Below are 26254 nucleotides of genomic sequence, written 5' to 3'. Positions count from 1 at the left end.
CTCACCTAATAAACTATTTTGCTAGTCTTTAAAGTGCTACTTGACTGCTTTTTGTTTTGATCATGTTTCAGTCTGTCTGCCTACCCTGCTCCCAAGTGGACCATTGTGGCCACTGGCTGTGAAATGGACCAGAATGCAGTTAAGTTAGTAGACCCCTATCTATGACCCAGTCAGTGAAAGTTGTGCGAAATGGTCTGCCAGACACTTTTGGCTGTGTTGGACATCAAAGTCACTGGGGAATCCCCAAGCGCAGCCTTTCTCCAGCTGGGGTTCCCACCCTAAAAAGGGGTTGGGAGCAGGAGGGGGCTGGGAGTAGGGCCACTAGCCATCCAGGTTTTCCCAGGCAGGACCCCTTTTTCAGTCCTCAGATCTGCTCTGTGCAGATTTTGGAAATATTTAAAACTGTCTGTGATTTTCCTGGCCTGCCAAGCTGGGTGGCTGGACAGCCGCGGCCACTGCCTGAGCACCCAGCTCGGAAGGCAGCACTGAGGAGCAAATATGCTGCGCTCCAAGGCCTAAATAAGGGTGGAGGTGAGAGGTGTGTGAAGTGTTGAACTGTTGAAGGAGGGCTGCTTCTCGGTGATGACCCGGACCACCGGGATTGATTTTGCTATTATGAAACTGGTGTAGTTATAGCCGTGGCTTACACCACACTACTAACAGGGGGAATAGGATTACACCCAAAAGAAAGAGAAACACCCCCTGAGGTTTTTCTAACTCCCAGTAGTTGTCTAAAACAGCCCACGGGTTGGGGAATTCATTGGCTGTTATTTATCCTGATTTCTAAGAGCTGTTATCTATACCCAGGAAGTGAGAGTTTCGAGTTTCAGGGGATAGGACTTAAGGCTTAATAGGAGAGTGGGACCTACAGATACAAACAAACAAACTGTCCTGTAGAACACGAGGTTCAGCGGACCACACTTCCCAGCTGAGGCAGCTTGCTTTCAGAACTTCCCGGTCATTGGGTCAAAGCCCTTTCAAGGGTTCTGGGGCGTCTTTGCCTCAGCCTTACACGTGACCCTTACAGGCTCATGAAACTAAAGACAGTCACACAGTAATACACACAGCTATGGCAGGGCACTAAAAGGAAAACCAGAGATAAAAATGCAAATGCTAACTTTTACTTACGCAGCTGAGCAGGTACAGGAACAAAACAACAAACACTGCATCTGGCTGTCTAAGCCATACTGTTACAAATTTCTTCATGGTACCAATAGGTATTCACGCACTACTCTGTTTAACTCGTGAGCAGGTGGGAGGAGCGGCGAAGGGTGATCAGTCCTTGTTGCAGACAGTGTCCAGTCTCTCCAGGATTCGGGAGTTCTTCTCCCTCCTTACGTTGTTGCCCCCCTTTATGGTCCTGCCGTTTGCTGGCTCCACCCGAGGCCTGACTCATCACATCCTGGTTGCTTCTGCTTCTCTTTGCCTGCAGCCCCTCTCAGCCCCCCTCCCCATTTTACACAACCATATATCTCATGCTTATTGTTTCCTTTTAAGGTATGCAGCTGGCCCTCTGGGCTGCTAGGTCAGAGGCCATGGATCTTTCCTATTTCGGTTTTTCCTGTTTGTCAATTTTAGACGGGAGCGAGGAAGGCTGCAGATAGTGCAGTCTGCAAGCAATTCATTAAATTCCATTGCTGACTGGTTTCGACTGGCTCAGTTCACTTGGTTCCTCAGTTCTTGGTGTGGGGTTAGTGGTGTAGCCTGTTTGTGCTGAGGTATATCTCCCAATAACAATTTAAAAGGGTTTCTGGACCCTGCCTCCATGCCACATACATCACCACGTTGTTCAAGTGCCCATGCAATGCACCCTAGCATGCCCGAGCGTGGCCGTTCACTTTAGGATCACCAGGTAATTTTGCACAAGCACCACTGCCAGCAGCACAGCAGGAAGGCTGGCATGGTATGGGACTGCCACTCTTCTGCCAGTACTACTGCTGATGGCGGCGCTGCCTTTGGATCTGGGTGGCAGCACAGCAGTGGCTGCTGGCAGGTCACCCAGCTCAGAAGTCAGTGCCACCGCTAACCGCAGCACAGAAGGAAGATTGGTATAATACGGTGTTGCCTCCCTTTCATCTGCACTGCTGCTGGTGGTGGGGCCACTCCCTGAGCTGGGTGGCTGGACAGCAGCGGTAGGGGTGGAGAGGTGATGGCAGGGGTTGGGCATCAGGCTCAGGACAAAGAGTGGGGGTGCTGGAGGATGGGCAGAGTGGTGGGACTCAGCACAGCGTTCGGTGTGAGTGATGGGGCCTGGGCAGGGGTGTCACAGCAGGGGTTTGGTGTGGGGCAGCTTGGGGCAGGGGGAGTGTGGTAGGTAGAGTGAGCACTGAGGGCTAGGTGGGAGGCTTAGAAGTGGTGGGTTTGGGGGCTGGCTGTGATGAGGGGGTGGAAGGGTGGGGTTGGGGTGGGGAGGTCAGAGGTTCGGGGCATGTGGGAGGGCCAAGGCAGGAGGGGTGCAGACATCACAGTAGGGATTTGTTGTGGGGAGTTCTGGGCAGACCGTGGAAAGTGGTGGAGCGAGGGCAGAGGTTTGGGGTGTGTGGGAGGGTCAGGGCAGGGGTGGAGGGGTCACAGGGCAGGAGACTTATGTCAGGCGGTCGGGTCGGGTTGGGAGGCCTCAGGAGTTTACTGGGGCGGTGCTGGTCCATCGGTGTGGGGGCAAGGCCAGGGTTTGTGGCCACAGCATCTGGGTGGCAGGGGCAAGAGGGCACTGTGGCTGAGCACAGTAGGGGTGGCTGGGTAGAGGGGCACTTACCACTTCATGTGTCTGTGTGCTGAGTTAGGAAGCAAACACCCCTCCCACTGTGCATGTCATGCAAAGCTTTGTTTACACACCAACTGGGGCAGGCGACTCAACATACTACAGCAGGCAGAAAACTCCTCCACCTCTAAATTAAAACACATTCTGGAAACAGATCTTCAGTACATCCATAACCCCCAATGCCTCATGAAGGCTTCTGAGCCAGACCATTCACCTGGGCCCCCATGCAGGCTGCTTTAGACATAAACACTAGGACTGCCCTGTGGTCAGTGTGGTGAGTTTGTCAGCCATGCTGGGAGTTGCTGACCCATCTGGGGTCACGTGGGGGAGTACTGTACTGGGAGGTGCTCTCAGGGCCTTGCTTCTGTGGTTGTCAGTGGTGCTGGGGTATTTGTTTTTCATGTTGAGTTGGGCCTGGAGGCAGAACAAGGGAGAGTGGGTCACTGTGGTGCGGCTGATGCATCTGCCTCCTGTGCAAGGTAGCCCCTGGGGGTAGCTGCCTATGCCAGAGAGCAGCACACGTACTTGTGGCGGTGCTGCAGTGCTGCCAGCTCTGGTGAGTTTCTCTCCAGGCTGCAGTGTTGCCTGCTGCTGCAGCAGTTCTCATGATGAGCTGAAGCTCTCCTGCCCCGTGGAATGGGGGAACCAGACCGGGCCTGCGCCCTTCCCTTCCTCCCTGCCGGCCAGCCGTCCTGCTCCTCCCTCCGGCGCTTCCAGCCATGCTTGGGTCTAAGGGCCCGTTGCCCTGGGAGTGGGGGCTGACAAGTGGGTGTTTTGGGACACAGGGGTCTCAGCTCGGCTCTCCCTCAGCCTCCAATAGGGCCTCCCCCTTTGCCCAGCCAGGCTGGCTCTCGTGGACCTGGGGTCACGGTCTGTCCGGGGTTCAGCAGCATGAGGCAGAGCGGGAGCCGGCCGGCGGGAGTGGGGGGGGGGAGCGGGACTCCTACCGCGAGACCCCCCCCCATCCCTCCGGGCAGCGACGTCAAATGTGGGCTCGTGACATCACAGCGGCAGGGGATGACGCAGCGCCATGACCTCACGCTGCCCGGGGCGGGGCTCCCAGGCGGTCGGAGCCAACCCAGGCAGCGCAGCAGCGGGTCCTGCGCACGCTCCGCCCCGTCTCCATTCATCGCAGCCGGCGGCGTCCGCCTCCGCGCCCGCGCCCAGATCGGGCCCAGCTCCGCCGCCATGTCCGCGCGGGCCGGCCCGGCCGCCATCCAGCTCAGCAGGTAGCGGGGCGGGGCCCTGCCCGGGAGGCGCCGGGCGCGGGAGCGCCGTGCAGGTCCCTCCCCCTCCCCACCGGCGCCCGGCCCGTGGGACGCGCTCCGGCTCCGGCTCCCGCCGGCGCGGGGCACGTGGAGCCCCTGGGCTCCCGCCTCCTTTGGGCTGTTGCCCTGCCCGTCCCTCGCGGGTGGGGTCGGCGCTGTGGTGGGCAGGGCCGCGCCGGCCGGACGAGCCCGTGTCCCGAGCGCTTGTGCGGGCCGGGCCGGGCCGGGCTTTGTCCAGGACAGCGCAGGCGGCCCTCGAGCCCCCGCGGCTGTGTTCCTGCAGCGCCCCCGCGCCAGGCGCGTCCTCCTGCACGGCGCGGGGAGGTGGGCGCCCGGCTCCCCTCTGCTTGCGCAGTGGGAAACTGAACAGCCCCCCAGGGCTGGGCGGCTTCCTGGCTGCTGCCCGCTGGCAGCCCTGCGGCTGGGCAGGGGGCTGCAGAGCAGCCTCAGTTTGTGCGCAGCTCGCATCACGCACCTTGAAGCCGCATACGTGGAGGGTTTATTGTAGTAAATCCAGTGTCTGGTCTCGCTCAGTGCATAACACTTCTCGGGAGTCAGCACCTCATTGGCCAGAGTTCCCTGTTCCCTCTAATACTCGGTTTGCCGAACTGGGGCGGGTGAAGAAATTCCAGGGGGATGTGAGGTGACCCAGCCCCCCCATCACTCCCCCACCCCAAGAAAGAACTGATCTTTGCTTCCAGCTGTGGTAGCACAGGGCTCGGGCATGTGGGTGCCTGGCGTGGGCAGCTGGGACCAGGCTCCTCCAAGGGGGCCAAGAAAAAACTATTTGTGCTTATTTTTAATTTCAAATAACATTTTTATATCAAGTTTGTGTTCATTTTAAATTACTAATTGAATCTTTTGTTAAGGGGGGCTTGGATGATGGTAAAGAAGAGGTGGAGGGGTGTGAGGGTTTCTCAGAAATCAAAGGAGGGGGGGGGGCGTCATGCTGAAAAGTTTAGGAACCACTGCTGTAATATGTCGAGAGATGGGAGGCTGAGCCCATACTGTCCCTGGCTGTCTGGCTTTGTTGGCAGGAGGATGGGGCAGCATGACAAAGATGTAGCTACTTTCTTCCTTACTGGAAAGACAGCATGAAGCTGCATTATTGTGTTACTACATGAGAATGTCCTTTGGGTAAGATGGTCTTCTCCCTTGATATGTTTACAGTTAAATCCCCTTTGGTACATGTTGATGTCCAGCCAGTTTGGAGTAAGCTTCAATTTCTGTAGCTACAACACTGCCATAGCGTAGCCTAACTTTAGCAATTGGTTTGCAGCTGCAGAAGCAGCGTGTCGTAGCTGTACTTTCAGGGTTCTGTGCGGTGTCCCTGCCATGGTCTCTGCTGGAGTCTGAGGGCAGCCAAGGTAAAAGCAAATAAACATTCCTGATGAACTTTGATTTTAGTGCCTCTTGTCTGGGGGACTAAATTTCAGGTTAAAAAAAATGACGTTGATTTATCCTGCCTACTCTGGATGTTTCTGTGGCTGTCCTGAACCGGGCTGTTTTGTTCCTTGCCCTGCAGACAGGCTTATGTGGATCTGTTTCTTTTGTAAAATGGTTACAGGTGTTCCTGCCAAGATCTTTATTTAAAAAAAGAAAATCAAAGGTGCTTTTCCTGTTGCTGAGCTTTATCTGACTTGGCATCTTTTCATTAATGCCTGTTTACCTTTGGCCTACTGCACAGCTTAAGCAAGATGAAAATGATATGGGTTGGGATGGGCCTATGTTCTGAGAACTGCTTCCAGGAGCTGGGAAGATGACTGGTGCATCTTACCCTGATTGATAACATCTAAGCAATATAGTACTAATGCTGCTGCAGGAAGCCAGGACATCTGGTCTCCAAGTGAGTAGGAAAACAGTACTGTTTGTAAGTGAGCTTGCAATTAATTGGGCAGCTCAATAAATCTCTGACTACAGTGGGCATAAATTACAGTGAGTTTTGTCACTCAGGGGAAAGGGAACCCTGGAGAGTACGAGTTAATCTGTCAGGCCCAGGTTTGGCTGTTGGTAGTGAAGTTGGCAGAGAGATTTAGAACAGCGCCTCTTGGTATAAAGAATCCCAGTGTTTTTCGTACGTTTGTTTTCAGATCAAACGTAGCTGAGAGGTGAGGGTGAAACTAATCCGGATGGGTGGTGTGCCTGCTGCTCTTTCCCCTTCCTTGCAGGAATTGGCAATGTAGCACAGGGAGCATTGGAAGTGAAAAAAACTTCTAGTCTAACTTTGGCAGCCATAAAGCTGCTGGCAGGTTCTCTGCAGGCAGGGGAAGCACAGAGCTTTAGAACTCTGTTGGTAGGCATGTGCTTGACTCTCAGAAATGGGATTAATGCTGGCATGGGCCACCCTGTGCTAGTCTCTTTCTCAGATCTCAGTGGGATTGCTGATTTATACCTTCAGCGTGGCAGAGGTGTTTGGGTTTATACAATAAACATTTATAAAATGGAAAGTGGAAAATCTGTTACAACAAAACTGTTGGCTAATGTTCGCCTGCAATATTTGCAACAACCACAACGGTGACTCTGTAAAAATGAAACTAATCCGAATCTGGGGTGACACCAGGAATGGCTCTGCTTGACTTCACTTTAGTTAGCTAGCTTGGGAGAGCAGTCTTCATAGGCTCTGGGCTGAGGTTAGGTGGGCACCATACGTTGGAATACAGCACTTGTGTGCGTCACAACAGTAGCTGATGGTGGTCAGGTGGGTTCTAGGCTGTGTGAGAACCTTAAAGGGCAGAGTCTGTTAAGAGTGCTGAGGATGTTGGTGAGCTCTACCAGTAAGAGACTGGCTTTCCATCTGTTCCATGTGTCCTGCAGGTTACTTGTGCACAGTCAGTTTGTGAACAGCATTTGTTACAGGGTCAGGACCAGACTTTCCTTGCTTGTTGAAAAGGGCTGCAGCTGGCATGAGGGGTAATGCATTCAGCTGTGGTGGGGTTAGAGTGTAGTCTGTCAGCTTCTCAGAAACACAGTAGGTGTTGCTAGGACAGTTGGCTTAAATGTAGAGCCCGTAAATAAGGTTCTGACTTTCCTGTGTGTGTGAAGGACGACTAGTCCCTTACAGGTGTCAGGAGAGAGACAGACTGAGGGAATGCCTGAATTGTGGTAGTGGATACTTGTGTCCTGTTGATCCAGGATGGTCCAACGAGTGATTGTTGTGTCCTAGACTGAGCAAATCACATGGTGCTGTTCGTCTTGCGTTGTCAGTAGTTTGAGTCTAGACTAGCTTATAGTTCAATAAATGTCTCCCTGTTTTGAAGAGATGCCCCCAGGGTGAAAGATACAGACACTAGTGGTGTAGTTAGGACTGAAAACTTGGGTGGGCTCCAACTTCTGGGTGGATGAGCACACTGGCAGACGGAGCTCACTCAGCTTCTCCCCCAATGCCAAGCCCTGTACCTAGGCTTGGTGCCCCCCGAGACACAGCGTTGCACCTGCCATGCTGGATGGGTGCATGGTGAGGCTCAGAACAGCAAGGCAGAGCTTTCTGACTCTCAGGCATGTAGCTGCTTCCTGTGTGTCGGTGCCGCTGGGGCAGCACCGCGCACTCGCTTAGGCTTGCGGGGCTTGCAGCTCTTTGAACAGATGTCACGATTTTATAGGGTCAGTCCTGACACTTGTTTTATTTATAAAAATGCCTATTGCCTCCCGCAGTATCTGCTCCTCACTGTACACCTGGCCAGTCCCTTTTCTGACTAGCCGGGGCCACTGGTCCATTGACATGAGCTCTTCCTTGCGTTTGTCAATGTGTCCATCTCCTCAGGGCTCAGACATAGAGCCGCGTAGCTCCTTTGCTGAGTCCTGTGCCACAGAAGACATCAGAGGTGACTGCAGGGACAGGTAACTGAAAAGGAACCTGCACCTCTCGACGCTGACAGGTGATAAACTGATACTCGGAGAAGCACAAAGTATTTCCTGTTCTGCTCAAGGGGTCAGTCAGTAAAAAGCTCAGTGGAAGTTAAAAGCAGTCTCAAAGTTCAATGGCTAATGTGTGTGTTATTGGCTCATCAGTGTAAATGGGACTTTGGTTTAATTTGCACATTTTGTGAATCACTGTGTAATGATCTGTCCTTTGATCTGATGAGTGTGAGACTTTATTGGGCTGTAACGATGAATCCTCATTCCAGTGTAGTAACAGAGAGGAAGCCGTGCTAGTCTATACACTATCAAAAGAAAAAGCAGTCAAGTAGCACTTTAAAGACTAGCAAAATAGTTTATTAGGTGAGCTTTCGTGGGACAGACCCCCTTCTTTTTCTGATTTGTCCTCCTTGCTTACTGTTTTTGGTTCTCTGTACCTTAAATATTGAGTGTGTTCTGGTCTGGCTATGGTCTGAAGAAGTGGGTCTGTCCCACGAAAGCTCACCTAATAAACTATTTTGCTAGTCTTTAAAGTGCTGCTTGACTGCTTTTCATTCCAGTGTGTGTAACAATCTAAAATTACATTGGAGCAAATATTACAGATAGCTTGTTCATAGAAGATGCACAGCAGTGCTGTCATCTTATGGATCTATATGGTGTTAAACTCTGTAAGGGTCTTATGGCTCTAAGCATCTTTGTCCCGCTCACCCCTCAAAATCATGGACACTTGTCTTCCAGTCTGCGCTAATATGGAGGGGGACAAGCCCTTGGTGTATTCTACAGAAAATCTTTACAAACAATTCTAACTTTAAAAGTATCTCTTTAAATGCCCTTTGTGCTCCTGCCCAGGAGATAAGCAGTGAAGGCTGCCTATTCCCTTCCCTAACTATAAATATATCAGATATTTCTAATTGCTGCTTTAACTTCTGTTGGCTAGCTTCAGAGGAATCCCTCTTCCCAGCATACTTTGTATTGTCATGATCTCTGACTAGAGCAGAATATATTCATCTCTGAATACATAGTCTTCATGGAGGACTTGGAATGTTCCATACACAAATTCATGTGATAACTTCATAAGCAGATAAGAGCACTGCTCAACCACAGAATTCTGTAGGACTTCATTGTGTGTGTTTCCTATGCTGAAGTCATGAAAGAGTGCTGCAGGTGCGACTATCTGTATGTACCCTTCAAAAAGGAGTAAAATTTCTGTGTGTGAACATGAAGCCCAAAAGGTGAGTGGGAGTGTGATATACCTAGTTTTCATTATGAATCTGACGATGTGCCGACCTACTCCGGGTCCTGTGGGTGCGCGGGGGGTGTGATACAGCGGGGGGAGTCGGGTGGCCCGGGACCAACCACTCCACCTTTATAGCAGCCTGATATAGTGTAGCAGCAATATATGATTCAGTGTATCCACTTTAAAACCTACGTTTCCACAGTATTATGAGTATCAGGAACAATAACACTCCGATTGTGAACACCACAATGCCCTGTGGCTGTTCTAAGTCCCAATGATTCTCTATACAGACCCAGCTAGACCAGCTAGTGGTATTTACCAATAGTGATTTATTCATTTATTCGTAACTACAATTACTTAACACTTGTTATATATATATTTATTTATTTGGCATAGGCTAAATACTAGGTTACATATAACTATATATAATTACATGTGACTTACCAATAACATCCAATGCTCCCACATCTCACCAATAACTACGTTACAGCGGCCCTTCAAGTCAGAGATGCGGCTTGGTTGGGACCTTTCGTGGTGGTGATGTCCGGGTGATCAGGCCGGGGTCTGCTGTCTGGACTGGAAGTTGCTAGCCTCTGCCTTGTGTCCAGGAGCCCACACCCTTATTCCTGCTAAATCACCTTTTATACTGTTTCTTACTTGGGGGTTCGATACCTGGCCAATTAAAGCGTTTGTTACCTAATTTGGGCTTTCTATCCTCCCGGCCTGTCAGAACATGTTACAAGATTTCCTCTGTCCTTGGTCTTTTTCTGAACCTCCCCTGGGACCCTCTGATGTTGTACAACCAAGATGTTCTCTTTGGGGGGCTTCCAGCTACTAGCCCCAGCTGTTCTCTTTGGGGGCTTGCTATCTGCTTGTCAGGATGTTCTCTTTGGGGACTCTCCAACTACTTGTCAACTTTCTGATTTCTTTCTCCTGGCCTGGCTTCAGACCTTCCCGCCGTTGTATGATAGCGTTCCAAGATGGAGTGTATGGTCATTCTGCCTTGCGAGTGAGGCCCGGCCACCAGGTGCTCGTGCTCCCACAGAATCCAGGTACTGGATGTTGTCTTAAGATGCCTACAGCAGTCCTGTGGCTTCTGCTAGCTTTGGTGAGGTGAGAGCTCCCCCTGGGTTAACTGGTAGAGCTACAGAGAAAAGGTTACAAAGATATTCCATATCTGAAGGGCAGACAATATAGTGTGGTGTGAGCTTCTGTCTTACTAAATGTAAAAACGAGACTGTAAATTTCTGTTCTGATGGCTCTAAAATGGCAAGTGTAGTTGGGCTATGGCAAATTGTGACTTGAGTGTAGTTGTACAGTTGTTTGTGCAGTTTTCTTCCTGGACATGAAATGATTGAGAAGCAGGATTGGAACAGCTGGATTGCAGAATGTGAGGTGCATTCAGCTGCCCTCAAACTTCCATGCAGCTAATACTGCCTACCATCAGATCAGCTGGCCTCTCCCCAAGGTGGGATTGTGTGATGCTTTCAGTTCTCCCTGCTGTATGTAGCAGTAAGAGTCACCATCCCTGCCTGTTCCAAGAGGCAATGCTTGGTGGGAACTCTAACCAGAGAGATTAAGGGATAATTTCTTGAGGTCTCATGCTAGACTTGGTAGAGCCTGTATAGTGAAATGGCAACTTTTGAGTGGTGGTGTGTGTAAGTTGAGTGCTTGGGTGGCCATCCAGGAGAGATTCAAATACTGCCCAGCTGATTAGCAGAGCGCCTGTAACACTCACTGCTTGTGTTTCTATAGCGGTGCACAGCTGCATGTACCTTGTTACGTATAACAAAATTTATTCCACACATGAATGGAAAAAATTGGAGTGAATGCTACTCTTGAGTAACTTACAAGCAATTATTCTGCTTTTTTCTGCTTTACTGGCTTCCCAGCACTGATACAGCAGGTGCCCGTGATGGCAAGTCTGCACAAGCATCAAAGAACAGAAGACTTGAATTTGTTAGGTTGCACGAGAGGGCTGCCAAATGAGAAACGTTGTGCAGCCAGTGACATTCTGACCTTAACTGCATCCAGTCAGAGCAACCACTCCCATGTGCTGTCTTGGCTGTACCGTGGGCGTTGGCAGAGTTCTTGAGCTTTTTGGTTAAACCCATGACACGGAGGAAGAGCTGGGATGATTCTGGAGCCCAGACTCACTATGGGGATCCAGCTGCACATGGTGCTATGCTCCCATGGAATCTAGCTCATTCATTATCTAGGAGGCCCTGACAACTGGGGCATGCGCTGGAAAAGCTACAGTGGTGTTCTGGAGCTATGCTGCTGTTATGCTGTAATGTAGACCCTTGCTGTAGTAAATTCACCCCCTCAATGGCAGCAGCCAGGATAGTGGAGAATTCTTCTGTCAACCCTGGAATGTCTGTACCGGGGCTTATGCCAGCTTAGCTGTGTGTTGCAGGCCTAGTCCACGCTCAGACCTTGGGTTGACTTGATTCACATTGCTCAGGACTACGCCTTGTGCAGCATAGTTAGGTTGCTCTGAGCCCAGTTACAGACACACACATACATGCTAGTGGAAGTATTCTGTCAGCCCACTTCCAGTATCCCCAGGGTTGGCTTTCCTCCAGGAGCAGGAAAATCCTGTGCATTGCTGTGTTAAGTGTTTATGCGACCATGCTACAGCTGTGTGTCCTTGCTGGGTTTGTAGCATATACATAGTCTCAGGGATGTGAATGTCTCAAATCCAGGAGCAGCAGACCTGGGGTTGCCTAAGTCAGCGGCCAGCAAACTGTTCATGCTGGGTCCCACTTTTCGTCCCTGTGACCAGCAACTTATCTAATGTAACAACTTATCTAATGCAATCCAAACCAATGGACATTTTGGTTATGTTCATATGAAAGGGGGAAGCAAAAAAAAACCTTTCAGCAAATGTAAGAAAATAACATTTTTACTTTAAGCACTTACTAACTGGTGCGTGAATGCGACGACCAGCCATACAAACCGGAACCCATTCCAACAGTTTGAAGAGAGAGAGATCGAGCAGCTGATCGTGCTGTGCTTGCTCTCTTATGAAATTTCACCCGCCCCCCACTTGGCGCACCCAGGGCCTAAGTGGTGGGTTTGGCCCAGGCTCGGTTTGTGCTGTGAGGTGTGATGTGGGGAACTATTTCTTCAGCTAGAAGATGGTAGAAAGCAGGAAATGTTTAAAGGCTTTGTGTAACACCTGTCATACCTCTGCCTGTTCTAGCAATGCTGGCCTGGCTAGCTAGGCACCACCTTTGCACTACAATCTTTTAGGCCAGCTAGGCTGATATCAAGGGAAATGAGTCATTTTATGAGCCTCTGTGAAAAACCTTTCTCTTCCATGCCCCTATAAATCTCCCTCCCACACCTGTCACCAATGACTTGGAACAGGTGGGTGAGCTTAAGGAGGCTGGCTTGTGGCTGAACACCACAAATTGCTCCCCTTGCTGAGTGGCTGATTCTTAGTTAAGCTACTGCAGGCTAGTAAATGGAAAAATGTTTCTTCCTCCTTGCTGCTGCTCGCTCGCGCTCTCTCTGTTTCACAAGGCTCTGATCCTGTGAACCACTGAACATCTGCCTCATCAGTGGGAGTGGCAGGAGCTCTGCTCCATGCAGGATCAGACCCAGGGTAAAGAGCGGGGGAGTTCTTTGTGGAGGCTGGCCATTTGGTGCTTCTGGGCAGAAGTGTCTTGTCACGGGCTGGGGAGAAACTTGCAGAACTGTGGTGCCATGTGCTTCTAGAACTGGCTACTGCATAGCTGGATACAGTGTACATGAGCTCTCCAGCGAATGCAGCAGCTTTGTGGAGTGACTTTCTCCTTTCCTAATTATTTAGTGCAGTGGTTTCTACGCTGCTAGCTTTAAACAAGTCACGCTGATTGGTTGAGCGCCTGTCTTCCTGTTTTTGATTGGGCAGCACAGGTAGCCACGAGGGTCTTAATTTGATACACTTGGCTGACCTGGAGCAGCAGAAATGACATCACCAGTGGTGCTATGTGATGCAAATAATGAATGAGTGCAACCTCACATCTGACTCTGGGCTCACTACTCGGAGAGTCAAAGGCTCTGTCAGCTCCTCAGGAGGATGGCCTGTCAGTGTATCTGGTACGAGTTATTCCAGGCTTCTCTTGCATGTGGTGGTATCTAGCGGCGTGTGGGAGAACAACAAAGTCCAAGTCTCCCAGGCAAGGAGGACAGAGATAAGTGACGGCACTTGAGGCTATGCTAGCTCTCCGAAGGAAGAAGCTGTCTGCAGCAACCTGTGGCTGTAGCTGAATAGACAGTCAGGTTGTATGTAAATCTGGCTGCTGGTGGTGGTGGTGGTGGTGTCCATCTGCTCATGAGACCTGAGCTGTTTTTCTCTCATACTGACATTCTTTGCACTGCAGGAATGCAGGTTTTTTGGGAGTATTTGTGAACTTGCAGTTTCCCAAATAGTTTTGGCTATATAGTCTGTGTTGCAGGGGATCCGGGCGGGGTGTGTGTGTGAGAGGGAAATTCACAGAGGACTTGGCTGCCGTCCCTACAACAGCCCAGGGACAAGGAGGTGGTGGTGCCCATATTAAGCCGTTAACACAGGGTGCCGGGCACTCCCTCCCCCCCACCCCCAACAGGGACTGGAATGCAGAGCCACCCCATGCCATGGTGACCACTCTGACCGCCAGGCTATTGGGCATCCTGGGTGGGGAGGGTGCTTCATGTAAAATACTTGAATAGTCATTGGCTAATGAGAGGGACAATAGCCTCATGTTTTGGACCTGAGTCTTCCACGTTCCAGGTGATTGTCCTAACTACGCATTGAAGTGCTCTATGCCAGGCACCTCTACCCAAGCCTTTAAAAATACCTGGGGAGAAAAGCTTGTGGATCTGTGGCTGGTTTTGTTGGACCCAAACTAAACTGGCTTTAATGGTGCTGAAAATTCCCCAAAGATCTGAACTTGGTTTGACCTGAATCTTTTGGAACGGCCAGCAACTTTAAAAAAACCAGTTGTTCCTCTCGCTGTGCTACTCTCGTCCTCAAGGGGCCATCTCTTTGTAAGAGACGGCCTGCACGGAATCCAACTGGTTTTGCAGAAAGTAGTTGTTGGAGGGTCGGAAGTCTCTTGCACTTCATTTAAAGGCTGCTTTATCAGTGCCTCCCCCACCCGCCCCCAGCAGCTGCTCTCTATTAGCCAGTACTGTGCTGCTGGGTTTGTTCTGTTATGTTCTGCTAATTCCTGTGAACGTAGGAAGTGGCTGCTGTAGATTGGATTGGTCCAATGGTCCATCCCTCCAGGGTTCTGTCTATCCAGCACGTGACCCCAATTGCAGAGAAGTAACTGCTTCTTGAATTCACTTCTGCACCTGAGTTCTAGCTCAGCCATGCCCTGGGATAATCTCTACCTCCTAAACCCATCAATACAGTAATCCACAATTATTCAGAGGATTAGTTTTCTTTTAACTGAACTCTTTTTGGAAACCATTTGGTATAATAATAAACAGGCTACCAGTTGTGCAGCTGTGAAACAAAGAAGTAACTGCCTTGGTTTGTATTCTGAGAGTAGATAATGCTGTCTGGAAGCTAGCAGTTGCAGCTCATGTCTGCTTCATCGTGCAGAAGTCTGATCAGTGGTTAGATGCTGTGGTGTGGTCATGGTGCTTGCATGGTGCTTTAGTTTTTCAGGGGCTTTAAAAGCTGACCTGTGCAGGAGAAGGTCTGATGTAGTACCATAAAACTGAGCAGGTGAAGGATTGCTGCAAGCTGCCTGAGAGGATACAGGTCAGAGCAGCCAAGGAGGAGGCTCCCTGGGACGTGGGGCCACAGGATGGTGAGGGGAAATACTGGGGCATGGTGAGTGTGCAGGGGTGGGCTGCTGGTTCCAGGCCGCAGAGGACTATCCCAGGGGCTCCTCCCTGTTTCCAGGCCCTCTCCAGCCCCTGCAGGTCCTACTCCCTGGCTCGCTCGTGGCTGCTGTGGCAGCTCCCCCAGCTGCTTTGAGTTCCAGTCCCACCTTTACCTTTTCTGGCGCACACACCTTTGTGCAGGCGTGGAGTATGTTCATAGTTGGGGTGCTAGTCTCCACCATTGGGTTCGCTGCCCCAGTGCAGAGAGAACCTTGTGTGAAAACCTTACCAAGGGGGATAGTCAGCTGGCGTTTGCAGGAGTGGTGGTGTGGGGGCTGCTCCGTTACCCACAGCTCTGCAGGGGACAGAGCCACCCCTAAGGTATGTCAGATTGTGCTGACTGCTCTGGGCCCTACACTTTGGGGAGCCCCACGGGCTGGTGCATTTGGTTGGCCCTGGAAATGATGGATTGGTTTGGGAAGTGACATTCGTTAGTTCTTCTCTAGACCTCACACTTCCAGGGGCCACTCTGGCAGGCAATGCCACATTAGACTTCCCTCTGGGTTTATGCTAAGAGACCATCACTCCTCTTCCTGCTCTAAATGAGGTTGAATTGGTTCATCAGGTTTGCCAAGCATGTATGTCAAATTTTCTAAGCGTCACTGTGTTTCACACTCCATCGCTGACATGGCTTTGTGGTTTGGTAACCATGGTTATGGCAAGGAAGGGAGAAGATATGGTTACCATGGATTTTACTTCTCAGTGTTTTACTCTAATGGGGGTACAGCGGCTGTGACATGAGACAGCACTGCCACCGTCTGGATTGCCCAAGTGCAGGGCAGGTCTGTTGACAGCATTCTGGAATTCCCCTCCCGCCTTGGAGGGTGTGGGAGCAGGACGCTCTTGTTTTGTTATGCAGTGGCTTTCAAGAAATGAATAGTCCACTAATATGGTCTGTCTCAAAGCTGTGACGGGAAAAGCACCTTGCTAAGTTTGTGGCTCACTTAGGGTTGTTTGTGTGCTGCATAGACTGTCATCATGAAACCTACAGGTCACGTTCAACGGGACCCCCATTCTCAGAATTCCCCATTGCTGGAAGTGACACCCTCAGTTTACTAAGCTGTGCAGTGGGTGTGTGTCAAGCCATCTTGCCTTGCAACAGAGTGGGAGGCCAAGTCCTGGTGGGACATGGTGCCTGTTGATGCTTTTGGCGCTGTCTGCTCGCAATCGTTGCCACCACTTGACTGTTCCTGCCAACCACTGTTTGCTTTGGGCCAGTCTCCTAGCACAGACAGGTGGACTGTTAACAGCTGTGCTTTGAAGGAGGCTGCTTGTATTGGTAGTTGTTTGTTTGAGGGGATCTTGCTTACTCTGGATGGACTCTCCCGGAAGGGAGAATGGTGCTCTTATGTCCATCCAAACTGGTGTGGGGCGAGCCCCTCTGGGCCTTGTGCCTCATTAGCCCCTCTGTGAAATGGGGATTGTACTGAATGAACATGCTGGTGTGTTAGGCTTAATTACAGCTTGTAAAGCACTTGAAGATCCTCTAACATGGGGTTGGTATGAGGAGAGCTGGGATGTCATTTGGGACTCTGGCCTCCTTCACCAGTATCAGATTAGTTGTGAAAGAAGTAAGAAGTGAAATGAACAGGAAACTATTGGCCTGTCTCATCCAGTGCTTTCTGAATAACTTCCTTCAGTCCGATGGTCTCCGGTTAAATGGAGGTCACGTCTGGGGCTGGTTAGCTTCACTGCTCCCTCTGGGCGGGAAAGACACGGTGGCTGGAGTTGAACTCGAAGTGATGGGATTAGCTGCGCTGTGGTGATCTCCAGCAGCTCTGTAGGTGAGGGGGCAGGGGTAAGCATTGAATAGAAGTATGAGATATTGCATCTTTCTCTCTTTGTGGCAGGATAATGCGTCCGGATGATGCAAACAATGCAGGGAATGTCCACGGGGGGACCATCCTGAAAATGATTGAAGAGGCGGGGGCCATCATCAGCACCCGACACTGCAATTCCCAGGCAGGGGTAGGTATTTTGGGGACTGCAGCTCATCCGTTCCAGCTGCAGCTCGATACGGTCCAGTGTAAAACCACTGCAACCCTATTTCATTTAGTAACTACCTGGAAGAGACCCACGTGAGTCTGTACATGTTTAATTGAGAACGTCCCAGGAAAGAACTGCAAGGATGGGGGAGAGCTATGGCAGCGACTGAGGGTGGTGTCCCACAAGTCGTTTGTGTGCTGTTCTCACATCCTGTGGGTTTTCTTGGCATTTCTGTGTTTGCTGTTACACTGAATGTTTGCTGTGACTGGGCTGTGTTGGAACCTTCAGCTTTGCATTTTTTTTCCACTTAGTCATGCAGCCTTAGCTCTTGTTTCTTGCATGATTAGGCCCACTGAAGAAACCAGACCAAGGCAGTAAATGGGAGTAAGAGACCTAGCCCTTAGCTCTGTGTTCCTATACAGGAGTCTGATCAGGTGTTTCATTGGTGTCACTTTGTTTGGAACTGCCACCTAGTGGAAAACCCTTGGTAGTGTCAGACCTCGTGCTAGGCAGGAGTGGTGAAACAGGCAATTTCCTCCTCCTTTCTATTCCATTTAGAATGAAATTGAAAGAGAGATCTCATGGTCGTTAAAGGTCAAAAGATTTGTGAGTGGCTTGGAGTATACTCCAAATGAGTTATTTCCCCAGGCTTCAGATTTTCTGGAGAGAGGAACACTGCATTTCTCATACTCAACCTCTTCTTTTACTGCTTTGGAAACACAAGTTCTGTCTCTACTTACCAGAGACCTGATATGCCCAAGCCAGGCTGGACTGGTACCTTCTAAGGTTTACAGCTTATCTGTGATCTTTCTATTGATGTTCCAAGAAGGTGCACTGTTCTGAGGTCTTTCAAGGGCTGCCTTAGACTTCAGTCTTTCTTTCTGACCTTTCAGACTTGGACTGTTCAAAGCCGGGTATTGGGGAGTTCACCACTGGTCACTGCCCTTGCTGCTACAGTGCAGGGTATCTTTGCTCTTGGAACAGTGCTGTGTGGGGTTTTCAACTGGTGTTACCAGAAGTGTTTCTGTAACTTGTTGAAGAGTGCATGTGGTCTGCTGTCCTCTCTGTAATATCTGTTAACACACTGCTACTGTGACAAGAACATGAAGGTTGCAAGTCTGTCTCCAGAAGTGGAGAGGGCCTTGTCTGTGCTGAGACACAGTCAGGAAAGTTAATCTGAATTAATCTAAAGATGTGAATTTAAAGAGGATTCATTAAGCCAGATTAAATCTCTTGGATGTTTGTGGTCCCTAAGCAAGCCAGGATCATTATGATCACTTAGTTTAGCCTCCTGCGTAAGAGTTTGTAGAGCTTCCCCAGAATAATTTTTAGAGCACATATTTAGATGTTTAGAAAAACATCCAATATTGATTTTAAAAATTGTCAGTGATGGAGAATCTATTGTGATCCCTTGAGAAATTGTTCCACTTAACCATTAAATATTTACACCTGATTTCTAATCTGAATTTATCTCGCTTCTATTGCCAGCCAGTGGTTGTACTTTTTTTCTGCTGGATGCAAGAGCCCACTGTAAAATATTTGTTCCCTGTATAGGTACATCATGTTACCTCTTAACCATCTCTGGTGAGGTAAATAGGTGGAGTGCCGTGAGCTTGTCAATATAAGGGCAGGTTTTCTAACCCCTTAACTCTTGTGGCTCTTCTCTGAACCCCTCTCTAGTTTATCAACATCCTTCTTGAATTTTTGGGCCCCAGAACTTTGCACGGTGTTCCAGCATTTGTCAGACAAGTGTTGGAAACGGGTAAGAAGCTCTCTTCTCCTAGCTGAGATTCTTCTGTTATGGATCTTAGGATCACATTAGTGCTTTTGGCCACAATGGCACACCGTGAGTTCACATTCAGCTGATTATCCACTGTAACCCCAATCTGTCTCCATCATTGCTTCCTGGGAGAGTGCCCCTCATGCGGTCGGTATGACCTGTGTGTTGTGTTTCTAGATATATACGTTTACATTTAGTTGCATTAAAATGCAGTTTCCCTGCGTCTGGTTTACCTGGCAATGCCATGTTCAGAGTCAGTGACCTGTTCTCGTCCGTATTTGCTAGTCTCCCAGTTTTTGTTACTTGCAAACGTTTTCAGTGATCATGTGTTTTCTGCCACATCATGGGTAAAATGTTAAATAATGCAGAGCCAGGAATTGATCCTTGTGGGAGCCAACGTGGCACATTCCCATTCATTGATTTGTGATTTACATTTACATTATCACTTTTCTGCAAGCCAATTGTTAACTCATTTAACATGACCCTTGTAAACTTGTGAATATCATTGTAGTTTTGATATTCTCCTGGTACTGGGTCAAATGCTTTGCAGAAGGTCATTGCATCAGTGCTGTCATCTTTATCTACCATGCTTGTAATCACCTCAAAAAAAAAAAAAATCAAGGTAGTGTTAGTCTATTTTCCATAACTCTGTAATGATTTGTATTAATTATATTATCCTTTCTTATATTGCTGCCTAATTTCAGTTTAGCTTAGTTCACTGAGTCAATTAAAAGCTGAACTGCATTAAGTTAACTTTAATTCTGAATGAGGTGTTCACATGGGTTTACTGTGGTTTAATGTATGTACTTCAGATTCCCATCTGGAATCAATTCTGGGTAAGTGGACTGCCTGAGATGTCATACCGCTCTGCCTACTTGTGTTATGATAGTATTTTTCCATCTTTCTTGCTACTCTCAAATACAATCTAGTGTGGTGTTCAACAATCTTTGCCGTGCTCCTAGTGACTGGTAGTACACCAGTATCCATGAGTCATTTCTGTGAAAATTAATACAGTAAACTCTTGGTTTCATATCCAGCATTCTGTTATCCAGAAGTCTAATAACTGGTACTTTAAGCATAAGTAAATTTTACTTACTCACAGTATAGTGAGAGTAAATACAAATACAGCAAAAACAGTATGTTTACAGTGTACAATACAACTCTTTGTAAATAAAGTGTCATGCATACATTTGTTTAATATCGAATCTTGTTTTTCTGTAGTGTTACGCATTGCTAGGTATGCGTCTTTACTATCCAGAATATTTGAATATCCGGCAACCTCCTGGTCATGGGGCTGCTGGATATGAAAGAGTTTACTGTAACAGAAACACTGTCTGAAATGATCAGCTAGAGGTTTCCTGTGGGTGTTGCTAATTGTCTCTGATGGCTTAGCTGAAGCAGTCAGCAGCTTATATAATTGAATGAGTTCTTCATTACCTGTGTGAATTGTGTCCTCCTCCTCCTCCTCCTGTTTGTCCTAGTCTGACACGGCAGATGGCTAGCTCCTTTGAGTCAGAGCTTTGTCTGTGTGACTGCAATCTTAGCAGGATGGGGCTCTGACCCTGACTGAGAACAGATACCAAAAAAGTGCTCACAAGTAAACCTGCTGGTGATAACAAAATGCCATATTGCAAACAAGCATACAGAACCCCCTCTTGGTCCCAGCAAAGCCGCCTCTGGTGACATCTGCCTAATGTCATCTCAGCCATCACTCAGTGGGCCATCCCCAGGGTGCATTAGGTGGAGTACAGGGGGAAGGCGCTCCTTGCATAGTGCTGGTCAGCATGTGTCAGCTCTGACAAGTTCAGGAACAGCACAACCCTTTAACCTGGATCTGTTTGGCTAGATGCCAAAGGAGCAGCTTGTCTTTTAGAGATTGATCTCGCAATCTAGTCCTGCTGTTGACTTGATGGGCTCCAGGTGGGTGTGAATCTACCTGGATGACTACAATTATGTGCTCAAAGTCTTGACTGCAGGCCTGTTGTCTGTAGAAACATGAAGTGCACATGTAGAAGCAAGCGGTGCAGCTCCGAGGCTGCATCTGAACAGGGCCCTTTTCTGGAAGACATACGGCAGCTTGGCCTGCTGCTCATCCCGGTAGGCTTTAAAGCAAGTGCGTTCTTGTGCGATGAAGCTGGCAGATAAGCTGTTTGACCTACAGCCCGGTTCTCTAACAGGAAGGGGAAAGATGAAACTAGAGATGGTGAAAATGATAAGTTTGACTGAGTGACTCACTTTGTTGCTTAGATTTTTCCAGGGAGCTATTTGCATATCTGATTTCCATAGACTAGTGACAATGTCATTTTATGGCTCTGCCATTTTCCCCAAAAGTGGCCTCGTGTGTTGGGAACTTTCTTGTCTGGAGGAAGGTGGTGATTCGGACGTAGTGGTGAAACCTGGCATCTTTTTTGTATTGCAAATTTAAGTGGATCTTTTCTAAATTGGTGCCTGCTGGGGCTGGTCTGAGTCAAACCTCAGTGGTCCAACTTGTGGGCACTGAGGTCTGCCTGGCACCTGATTTGTCTGAAGGCCTGGCCCTGGGGGAGGTGCTGCAAGGCAGAGTGAAGTTTGCAAACTGTAAGAATCAAGGTTAAGGCCAAGCAGTCTTTCGGGACTGATCATGGAGTGCGAGTCATGACATCGATCATGCTTTGCCCGCCTGTGACCCCTGGCTCCTTGCACCTCTCAAGAAGCAATGTGCCAGTGGACGTCTCCATTGCTCCCATTCCTTCTCCCCCGTTAGTCAGGAAACCGAGAGCAGAAGAGTGCACTTCCTGTTCTCTTATGGCTCTTCCCTTCTAGTCACGCAAATCAAAGTGGGAGACATCCCACTGTTTACACTTATGGGCTCTGGAAGCACCTGGTTGTGTGTGTGTCAGTGACACTAACCCTAAAATCCACACAGACGAGCACCTGAAAGTATGTCCCTGGTTTTAAATAGCCCTAAATATTGTCGCATAAAGAAACTTACGAAAGTGAGTTCAGTGTCTAGAAGCCCTGAGACCTGAGCTGATCTAAGAGAGTTATACAACTTCTGCTTCTCTGGCACATTCAGTTAGTCCATGTTTCAGTATTGGGTGGGTTAGGAGCAGAGGAGGAGGGTGGCTCTAAAATGCTTTGGTATTGTGAGTTTCAGCATTACAATAGTTAACTAATTAAACCACATATGTGGTAACATTCTTTAGTTGGGCACCACAGAGTCCTTCCTAGAATTTATATAGGTGTAAGGAACGTGCCAGCAGGAACTCAGTGCTGCTGAAGGCTGGGAGGAATGTGTCTCCCAGAGATCATTTGCATGAAAATGCAAAGGTGTCCATACATGATACCTTGCAAACAAAGACTGATGGGTAGCAAGGAAGCAATGAAATTTTGTCTATTGGAAACATGTTGTAAAATCACGGTTTATGCTAACACCCAGTATAAGAATTGTGAAATCTCACCAGTGCTCCTAGTCATTGTAGGGGACAGGGCAGTCAATATAACTGCATAAGACATGGATTACACAGGGCTCCCTGGTTTAAAGCATTGTAAAGCAGATGGAGGGATATGGATTGAACCAGCTAACTGAATGCCTTGGCCCTGCCTGTGCCTTGGCCATATAGCTATAAACCTGGTTTGACTGACTAGTCCTCCCCACCTGTTAAAGGATAGAGCTGGATACTAGTGTTTTTTTATGAGACTCCACTTTGGTAGGTATCGAGCTGAAATCACAGGGTTTTGCCACAGGCCAGACACTCAGCAGACAGATGGACAGCATGACCAGCAGGCAGCTGGTAGGAGGATCAGCGGGCGGCGTGACTGGCAAGTGGCTCCTCCTACCAGCTGGTCGCTGGCAAGCAGAACACCGGGCTGGCGCAAAGCTGGCATTGTCTCCGGTTCCATGAGGGAATGCATCAGGGTGAGGTGTCAGGGCCTGCATGGACTGGACCAAGCTGTAAGTGGGGCATTTGAATTGGGGGTATGTGGAGAAAGTTGGGTGTGTGGGTTGGCTGGTTACAGTATTGGACTGGTGAGCCTGAGAGGCCCAGGACGCTGCTCAATGCAATTGAGCTGGGACAGTTACTTGAGGATTGATTATGAACTCTGGGTGTGGTGTTTTCCCAAGATTGTGCTAATTGACTTTTCTGCCTCTTTTATTAAAAGTCCTTTTCTACACTCAGACTCTGTGCTTGCGAGTGGGGAAACATTGCCTCTCCGAGGTGCCTAGGGGTGTGTGACGTTCCCAGGCTACTGAGTGGGGGCTTGAGCTGGTTCTGTGTGAGATGGATGAAAAGGAATCCCTAGGTGTTGAACCCAGTCCTGATTGCTGCCAGTGCCTTCCGGCAGAAGGGTTACATCTTCCCCCCAGCCGGGAATTTGTCATCCCAGCAAATCACACTTCTGATTACACCATCCATGTGAATTCACTTCTAAGGGTCTGAAAAAACCCACTATGGCTTCCATGAGCCTGTGCGCCAGGTGTATTACATCCCTCGCCCCCAACCACTCCTGGTGCCTGGTAAGTTAGTCTATTTACGGGCTTTATAACTCTCTCGCCTATTGAGCATGGGCATAATAGGGGCTGTGGGAGCCACTTCTGAGGACAGCAGCAAGGGGGGCCCTCCTGAGGATTTCCTTCGTACTGGCATAGGCCTTTTTATCTCTTGCTCATACCCAGGGGTGTCCTGGGCAAAAACATCTCTGTCTGCTAATTGAGGTGTATCTGCACATGCTTGGTTCTCCTCCAGACTGTCTGAAAGTGGGACAATCTCATCATCCCAGACTAGTCTTGCTGTGGGAGGCGGGTTTCCAGCCACAGGCCTAAACATGTCGTCTGCCTTGGGATTTAGCACTGAAGATGTTGAACTTTCCCCATGTTCCCTCGATAGGATGTGGGGACTCGTTCCCATTCTAAGGTGCCCCATTGGGGCCTCATCCTCTTCAGAGTCACTCTGAGGTGCTGGGTAAGAGTAGATTAGATCCACAGCTGCCTGTGTTGGGTAGTGGATGTGGCCTTGAACTTCCTTTTCACCCCGGTCTTGTCATAGTCCATCTCAGAAAGCACTAACCAATTCTCCCCCAGGCAGTAGGAGGTTTCTACGTATTGTCTTCCTTGGCCCTGACTCACCATCAGGTTTAATCTTGTAAACAGGCAGGTCCCTAAGTCTTTCCACCACCAGGTAGGGTGTTGCCTTCTATCTATCAGCAATCTTGTGTTTGCCAGCAACACCTAGATTTCTCAGAAGAGCTCTGTCCCCAGGTTGGAGCTCCTGTGGGCACACTCTTGCATCATACTGGTGTTTGTTACAATCTGTGTTCTTGCAGGCAGCTGCTGTAGCCAAACGGTAGGCATCCTGCAGCTTTTCCCTTAGTCGGGAAATATACTGTAGATGTCTCATTGCTTTCTCCATCCTCTGACACCCCAAAGCGTAGGTCTATGGGTAGTCTGGGTTCTCGTCCAAACATCAGCAAATACGGGGTGGCTCTGGTAGCGTCGTTCTTCATAGCATTGGAGGGGTGCACCGAAAAGGCAACATGTTGATTCCAGGATGCCTTCTGCTCCGGGCGCAGTGCCCTCAGCATATCCAATAGAGTTTGGTTAAATCGTTCTGCCTGAGGGTCACCTTGTAGGTGGTAAGGGGTTGTCCTGGACTGTTTTATTCCTGCCACCTTCAGCACCTCCTTCAGGAGGTGACTCTCAAAGTCTCGCCCCTGGTCAGAGTGTATCCGAGTTGGGAGTCCAAACAGTGAAAAATACTTTTCTGACAATACTTGTACTACAATGGTGGCTTTCTGGTCACCTGTGGGGTAGACCTGAGTGTACCAGGTCTAGTGGTCAGTCACTACTAAGATATTTCCAATATTCTTCCCATACAGTTCTAGAGACAAAAATCGATGCATACCAATTCCAAGGGTTTGCTGGTTGTGATGTTCTGCAGATAGACGGCTCTAGTGGGCAGAGTTTTCGGTTGAACACATTGTGCATGCATCTCACATTTCCTGCGTACGTCCTCAGCAATCCAGGGCCAATAGAAACTATTGCGGATAAGCTCAAGGGTTCTTTCCATACCCAAATGCTCAAAATCATTGTGCAGGGCCCTCCTGGCCAGGGCTCTGTACTCTGTTGGCAGTACCAGTTGTGTTTGTCAATTTTACAGTGGATCTGCTGTGACCCAGTGCAGCACCCCTTGTACCAGTCTGAGTTTGTTCTGCTCCCTCAACAGTAGTTTACTTCCCAGAGTGGAGAGAACAATGGTCCGAGGGTTTTGCCCCTCTCTTTTTGTGAGTAGGGTGTCACAGATGTTAGCATCTTGCAATTGGGCTTTTTGCCAGTCCACAGCATTGAGCCTGGGCAGTGGAGATTGGTCCAACACTGTGTAGTTCAGAGGTAGATGGCCCACTCTTGGGTGGGAAACCCAGAGTTGCAGCAGTACACCTCTCAGGGGCCTGGGACTTGTGATAACTTCCATTGCAAATGGCTCTCGCTCCATCTAAAGGAATCTCGGCAGTTTCTGGTGGCCGTGGGCACTGTGACAATGCATCTGCATCAATGTTGCTTCTCCCAGATTGGTGCTGTATGCTGAACTCATAGCTGGCCAAGGCAGCCACCCATCTCTGCCCACTAGCGTCCAGCTTAGCACTGGTCAATACGTACATCAATGGAGGGTCGTCTGTCCATACCTGGAACTTAGCACCATGCAGGTAGTCACGAAACTTCTCAGTGATGACCCACTTCAAGGTCAAGAACTGCACTGATTCTGGCCCACAAGGTCCGCTATCTTTTGCCCTTGCTTCACGACAATGTCATGACTCGTTTCATTAGCAATCAGTTATAGTCACCTTTTCCTGGGCTTCGGTGGGTAAAACTATGATTCCACGGGGAACCAGCAGTCCTTCAGGGAGTCCTCCTTCAATGGGCTGCTCTACCACGGCTAGAGTTCCTCCACTGCTCTTCAGCCAGGTACTCCTGGTGAGCACCTCTCACTCCATCCTTGCAGGCACTACTAAGGGAGTTGGGCCCGCGTACATTAGAGCACCCATTGGTAGTTCAGGTGACTCCTGTTTAGCATCCTTGATCTTCTGGTAGGCTTCAGCACGAAGTGTATAAATCATCAGCGTGGTCAGGTATTGGTCCCCGGCCTGTCATCTGCAGTATTCCGCCAGTACCTTAAAGAGACTGGAATTTGTCCCTATTAGTACGGACACATCAGAGGTACCCTTGGGGTCAGGGCATATTAAGGTGGCTGTGTCTACCTCCTCTTCTACCCCTGCCACCTCTTCCGGGAACTCTAGGTGCACTCTGATATATCCCGTGTAGGGGTATTCATTCATGCCGAGTCCACACAGACCAAGACCCGTCAGTGGTTGAATAGGCAGGTGCCCAAGCGTTCGTTGGTAGAATGACTGAAATATAATAGTCACTTGAGATCCTGTATCCAGCACGGCTCTACATTTCATCCCTTCTATCTTCACAGTGACCTCCGCTTGTGGCCCCATCAGCCCTTGTGGGATTGCAGTGGGTC

General features: G+C 49.3%; 1 protein-coding gene across 2 annotated transcripts in view; it reads left to right on the top strand.

Annotated features, from left to right (window-relative positions):
* The first annotated feature begins 3821 nt into the window (after positions 1-3821).
* ACOT7 (acyl-CoA thioesterase 7) overlaps positions 3822-26254 on the top strand; it is a 121554-nt gene continuing 99121 nt past the window's right edge. The window contains exons 1-2 of one of the 2 annotated variants that reach the window (XM_074975531.1): positions 3822-3990; positions 16837-16954. In XM_074975531.1, coding sequence (XP_074831632.1) covers positions 3950-3990; positions 16837-16954 — 159 coding nt within the window. In that variant the 5' untranslated portion in view covers positions 3822-3949. The remainder of the gene's footprint in view (positions 3991-16836; positions 16955-26254) is intronic. The other variant, XM_074975530.1, reaches the window with a different exon arrangement.

The sequence above is a fragment of the Carettochelys insculpta genome, chromosome 23, assembly GCF_033958435.1.
Source record: "Carettochelys insculpta isolate YL-2023 chromosome 23, ASM3395843v1, whole genome shotgun sequence".
NCBI lineage: Eukaryota > Metazoa > Chordata > Testudines > Carettochelyidae > Carettochelys > Carettochelys insculpta.
This window is presented reverse-complemented; position numbering and strand designations above follow the sequence as displayed.